This window comes from Dipteris shenzhenensis, chromosome 21, assembly GCF_047967505.1.
Source record: "Dipteris shenzhenensis isolate YYH24624 ecotype China chromosome 21, Dip_SZ_1.0, whole genome shotgun sequence".
NCBI lineage: Eukaryota > Viridiplantae > Streptophyta > Polypodiopsida > Gleicheniales > Dipteridaceae > Dipteris > Dipteris shenzhenensis.
This window is the reverse complement of record NC_141616.1, coordinates 31710004-31716513: the sequence shown is the minus strand read 5'-3', so window position 1 is coordinate 31716513 and position 6510 is coordinate 31710004. Positions and strand designations below refer to the sequence as shown.

At 40.5% G+C, this 6510-nt stretch overlaps 1 protein-coding gene across 1 annotated transcript; it reads right to left on the bottom strand.

Annotated features, from left to right (window-relative positions):
* Positions 1-656: 656 nt before the first annotated feature.
* On the bottom strand, positions 657-1819 carry LOC147888750 (BTB/POZ domain-containing protein At1g01640-like). The gene is made up of 4 exons (XM_087392355.1): positions 1766-1819; positions 1476-1610; positions 1239-1349; positions 657-1127 (listed from the first exon to the last, which is right to left on the bottom strand). Exons 1-4 carry the CDS (start codon positions 1817-1819, stop codon positions 657-659), a joined length of 771 nt encoding a protein of 256 aa, XP_087248481.1.
* Between the last annotated feature and the right edge of the window lie 4691 nt (positions 1820-6510).

Genomic DNA, 6510 nt, shown 5'->3' with positions numbered 1-6510 from the left:
AATAAGGATTTGCTAATTTATGTCGATAATACAAAATTTTCTAGCAATAATTCTCATCTACTGTATAGGTTATTTTCCTGGTCACAAAGTTCATGACATTATTCTCATGCTATTTGTGATAAAAAATTATGTCCATGAAAGATGCATTAACACACTCTTACTGAAATATGAGTTCACATCTAAAATAAATTGTGGTGTTAGACAATTAGAGAAGATTTTTGATGACCTATGTTCAATTATTTATTGATAAACATTCTGTAAACATTTAGCATTTCCTAAAGGTCTCTCACCTCTAAATTAGATTGCAATATTTGCCATCATGGAGGTCCTCGCTTTGAAACCTTAGAATAGCCATGCAATGCAAGGCATGTAAGCCCATCAAAAGTTTGGTGTCTCTATTGAGAGAGTTCAACAACTCCATCATTCCAAAACACAAAGTCTTCTTGTACATATACAAGTCTGAGCAACAAAGGGGAAAAACATAGCTTTGATTCAAGAAAATTGAACAAAAGGAGGAGAAAATACGAATGAGCAATACAAGAGAAGAGCATAGAGAATGTGCTCAATAGAAGACCTCATGCCAAATGATGCACCAACAAAAGGGCCACAAAAGATTCGAGGTGAGGTAGCGTACAACATTTTCATAAGCTTCCGGTTCAGGTTGAAGTTTTTGTCTGGGCTGTATTAAAATCAATGAGACGTCTTCCAGCCCCACATTGGGCAACACGTACCCCAAGCATTGGATTCTTCATTGTAAACTCCAGGTAGGCCTTTGAGAAGATCACATTTTCATAATTGGCTAGAATCCTGTGCATTGCTTCTTCTTGAAGCATGCTCGGAGAGCTAAGGCTTTCGGCGAGCACCAACACATCGAGTGGATTCATTGTTGTCAAAAGATGGGTTTGGGTAATTTCCATTAGAAGCGGTATGTTATACTTATCTGCCGCTAGCAAAAGTGAAAGGGCATGGTTTTGCAGCATGTGGAGTTCGAGGTGTCTGGAGTACATAAATTTTACCAATTGTTTCAATTCCTCGTGACTCATATCTGGGATGGGAATCAATCCCTTGTGTGCCTCCTGGTAGGCATTGACGTCCACGAGAGCCCCAAAAATGGGTGATCTCATGGCCTGCAATCACCAAGACAGAAGAAGTATAAAAGTTGCTGGAAGTTTCAGACCATAGGAGCTTGTGTGTAGTAAAGTTAGAAGGTGAGTTCAATTAAGAGTCAGGAGGCTGACCAGGACGAAGCTGTGTACAGGCACGGCTTGCCCATCGGAAGTCACCAATTTCAAGTCAATTGGCAATCGTTGGGCGAGGGCGTCTTCCCCGGCTTGCAAATATTTTACTTGCTTTGAAGTGGCTTTTACATGTCATAGGATGACTTTGCACGTCTCGTCCAATGTACCCTGTTGACATGCAGACGTCACCGACACTCCTATAATATCTCTTCGATGCTACTCCTATAATATGCAGACATCAGGACGAGGGAAGCCAGCTGATCTCACCTTCTGTGCAGCGCTCACGGCGCACTCATCCACCTCAGCGTGCGTGTCGAGCTTCTTGCCCAGGTCAAGAAGCGCTCTTGTACCGCTAAGGCAGCGTGCACATATCTGTAGCCGCAGCGTGTTCGGGCCTTACGATACTCACCCCGAGGGCCACAAACAGAGCACGCCATGTTCTGACCTAATCGAGAACGACTTCATCCTTCTTTATTTATAATTAGCCATTGCCCGACGGAAACGGATCAGGTCGGAGACCCCCGAACGTCTGGTACGCACGAAACGCTGCTCCCCTCATTTTGTTGCTGATTTGCGAGCATTGCGGGCCTTGAAACATTGGGGGTTGGATTGCTCATTTTGATGCTTCACAAATTGTAGTTTATTGTCCACTGGGCCTTCCAAATGTTTCCGTAGCTTCGGCCCGACCTATTAGCATTTTGGTCGCCTCAACCCATCAAATCGCCATAGCACTACGCTCCAACAAACCGGCCTCTTCCTGTTTCTGCCGCATCCTCTCATGCATACATCTCGTCACTTGCATCAGCACATGAAGCGATCCTTGTTACATCTAGCTACTCCAGCAGACAATTTTTCAGTTTAAGCTCCATCACGTGCAAGCATCGTTGCAACTTAACGTGCTTCGACGTCTTGTAAACCTACATACGAAGATTCTAAAGCCTTCGACGGGATTTTTTACACAAGCTGATAAATGTTCTTAAGAACGAAGCTACACAAATGATTGCCAATCTTGATCGATGGTGGTGCGAGGAAGGGGAACCAAAGCCAAACTTCATGGACTTTCCTGCTTTAAGGTCTGCAGTTTGATCTAAGCCCAATCCTTCGCATTTTTTCTGGCTACGCTGCTGCGTAAACGAAACATGTACAAACTCATCTAGGCGTTATTTTGTGTTATTGTGCCTTGCAGACGTAGTTCTTCTCGACCTTTACATATTAAAGAAACTTTGCTGTCTAGCTAAAGTCGGATGTTATTCAGCCTCGTTCATGCAAAATTTAGAAATCCTGCGATTGAAGACCAACCTCGAACAGAAAAGCGTGGGGTCGTTATTGATATGAAGTCCCCACACCTTTTTAGAACCACAAATGACAAGCTTCTAAAGGGAAATACTAACGGGAAGAGCGTAGATGACTCCAATCTTGCTTGGTGGATGCCATAGGGATTAGAATTTGTATCACTGCTGCAGCTGACATTAACGTGCTGCGTCCTTGATAATTGTCTCTTCCCACGGCCAATTGGCGCACTCCCTTCTCGTTTCTTTGTTCTCCCCACGTCCCAAGATTTCTTTGCTTTCGGGGAGCCCTCCGGCCTTCTCGTCTTTCAGTTTAAAAGAAGTCTATTTCGATCAAGACTCTATGTGGATTCAATCGTCGTTTCTTTATAATGGCTTATGTTCTTTTTGTCAACCTAAAAATTCGAAATGAAAGGGAAAATACCACTTGGAGCTTCACATAACATTCCAAAGTACGCTTCCTCATGGAATGTACAAGAGTGTGGGCACGTTGAAGTGCCCAAAAAGGAAAATGTCATTCGTCAAACTCATTTCAATTTGCTCATGAGGATTGTGTCATTTTATACCATTGGGAAATAGTGTGGTATTAGTGTGGATTCACGTGTATTGCTCACATCAACTTCGGTACCCACTTGAGGGAATCTCTTGTGTGTATAGTCTACATTGGGTATTATGGCCATTGGTCAAAACTTCACTTCAAATTCAAGGTTAAGGTAAATGGAGAGAGGAAGAGAGAGAGAGAGAGAGAGAGAGAGAGAGAGAGAGAGATGTTTGATCCCATCTCATATGAAGCTAATTTAAATTCTTGATTTGTTAAGTAGCATTGATGAAAAGTACATCTATACACACGAGTATGAAGAGTACAATATAAAAAGAGCATGGAAGAAATGGTTGGAGATCGTCAAAGATTGTTCCTGCATTCTTCTAAGCAAATTAATTAGGAGGGATCACGAGACCATCACCTAGTCTGGAGATTGACCCCAATCGTCAAGATAAGACGTAGAGTAAAGTTGGTCACAATTCTAGATGGACATAAATTTGGATCTTGATGCACAACATGACGTTTTAGATGATAATATAAAATGGACAAGCTTCCTATATGGTCATTGATGGGAATGCTAGGAGTAAGGCTACTATAAATAAAGGACCTTACAAGATGATTAATACACTTCAAGGCATCTGTATGACATACAAGAGAAGGATCAAGCATACATGTGATCTCAATAGTATCCAAGAAGTTGCAACTATTGATTAGTACAATGAACATTGATGTGAGCTATGGAAGAGTGCATAGTAATTATCAAAGCAATATTGGGATAAAACTCAAGAGTTTTGATAATTGTGTCACCTATACTACTAATGGCACAATGAGATGAAAAAAAGGGAGGTTGGATCCCCTCTTGGAGGCATAATAGTGTACGATACTGCATGGTATAAGATACACCTTATTCCAAAGGTGATATTCTATAAATACAAACAAAACCTTGATGTTTGTGTACTCAAAGATGTGCATAAAAAACAAGATCTCTTTTGAGAAACTCTATGAGTCATATGGATAAGGGAAACAAGGTAATGTAGAGAATATGAGAAGATGACATGTATGTAGGGCATGGAGGGAGGACTACTTAGAGTTCGTCCATTCTATGTATAAGCAAGTGCAAGAAGTGAATACATATTCATGGATAGGATCACCCTCAACAGTAGGCCCCTGATCAGTGATATCATCAATACTCTAGAGCACTAACACCCTAAGCAGGGCCATTCCTGTGGAAGTACTTGGGGGTTTTGTCATGAGTAATGTCCCAAGTGCGTCTGCTGATATGTTTAGCAAGGTCCTTTCTGAGCTTCGAATGTTTATTAGTGTAAGCACTTATCTAGAAATCAAGTCTTCTTTTTTCCCATCCCACCAAGACATAAACATGACATTTGTGTTCATCACAACATCATTAAACTAAACATAATTTTTAAATATCCAAATGGACGAGAATGCATGTACTTTGGTATCTCCTGCTTGGTCCTAAAGTCATCCCCTAATAGAATGGCTTCTAATTTATTCGTTCCCCTATTCTAATCTATATTCATTCCCACACTTTTCGAGCATAAGGGCAAGCAATGAAGAGATGAAAAGTGTCTTCAAGTACACTGCTACACCTCCTACATTTTCCATCCCCTCTCCCTTGGTTGAATCCTTTTGCATTAGCCACACAGCTTTGTGAAGAATGAGCTAAGTTAAGCAATACATTTTCTCAGGTACCTTAGTGTTCCATAGTTTTCTAAATATTTTATACCATTTGTTTGTGCTATCCTATTAATTCCATCTTACATTGAGAGTTCTAAAAAACTAACCAATATCTAAAGGAGTGGGAATTGGGAGAACGGATGCACTACCCACCAAGCTAAATTCTAAAAAGTAGATCAAGAAGGTTACTCCTTTCCCTTGAGTGCTACCTTATGAAAGTTCCAATCTATTTAGCACTAACATCTGGCATTGACTGTGTAGAGCAACCTCCTTTCTAACTTTTGGCCAAGTTTTTCATCAAATATGATCCTTATTCCATAATTGTCCCCATGTTTGAAGACGTTTTTTAAACATAATGCTAGCCAAAAGGAACTGTTCATCATTGAGTTCAGAAATTCTAAAAATGATGCACACTTAAATAGAATGAATACCCATAAAAGAACCCTTTTCTAGAGAATCATAAATAGGCCTTTATTTCCTCAAAATCATTCCAAATGGAGTGCCAAAGAGGTCTGCCTTTAGTTTTTTAGGGTTAAAGGTTGCACAAGCAAGAAAAACTGGGATAAGTCTTTCACTTGGGAGCCCTGATTCGTGTGACTAGCTTCATATTCCTAAGGGCAACTTGAGCCCAATCACCCTTTGGGTCCATTATGGCCTTAATTACCCACATTGTAGATAATGTTATGGCAACTAGGGCTATATCAATTACTCCTAATCCACCTTCTTCCTAAGCTCGGGGGGGTGGGGGGGTCACTCATAATTATGTGAGCACATAAAGTTGGTTCAACAAAACAAGTTTTCAAAATCCCCTTTTTACACATTTTCCACATACAAAATGGTATCATATAAAGGGGGAACCTACAGATTGAAAATAAAAAAGGTGTGTTTCATTCATGGTAGATTTAAAGGTAAGGGGTTTTACAAATATGCCTTTAACACACGTGATATATAGGATTTATACATAGTGACCCCCCTGAGTTCCTTAGCTTTGGGACTGAGATTTGGTACAATAAGGCCTTCTCACCTTGGAGATTCTAGAGTTTCCCCCCAAGAGGAAGGATCTCTGGATACTAATGACTCTATCAAGGCCAATTTTAGAGGGGGCCCATAGGAAAGGTAGAAAATTCAAATACAATAGGTGCAATGGTTGAGCACCAACTTCTGCATACAAGATTGGCTTGAAAGCCCCTCTATTTACATACCTTCTTATAAAATATATCCATAAACTAATCCCACCTTTGTTTCAAAGATATCAAAGCCCATAGGGATTCCAAAAAACTTGAAGAAGCACCCTTACAAATACTATAGAATCCAAGGCCTCTAACAATTTCCTATTCACCCCCAGTGACTCGTGAGAGTAGCATACCTAGTATTTGTGTGATTCATCCTAGATCTAGAGCCCTTGCAAAAGATGTCCAAAAATTTCATGGTGCATTCCACATATTGTGCTATATTTCTAGATGTGCGGGTAGTGTCATCTACAAACTATTAGCAAACTAGCCGCTTGTAGTTCTATGCCTCTAAGTCTCCCTTTCTTGAGTTGGAATTTAAGAAGCCACCCTAAAGTATCTACTAAGATTGCAACAATCAAGGGGGCCAAGGAACATCCTTGTTTGATTGACATATTTAAAGGAAAATAATGGCTCATTTCACCATTGACACAAATCTTAGCTCGTGCAATGGTAAGTAGGAGTTTCACATAAGGGACAAAAAGAGGCCCCTATCCCATGTCATGCAAGGATTG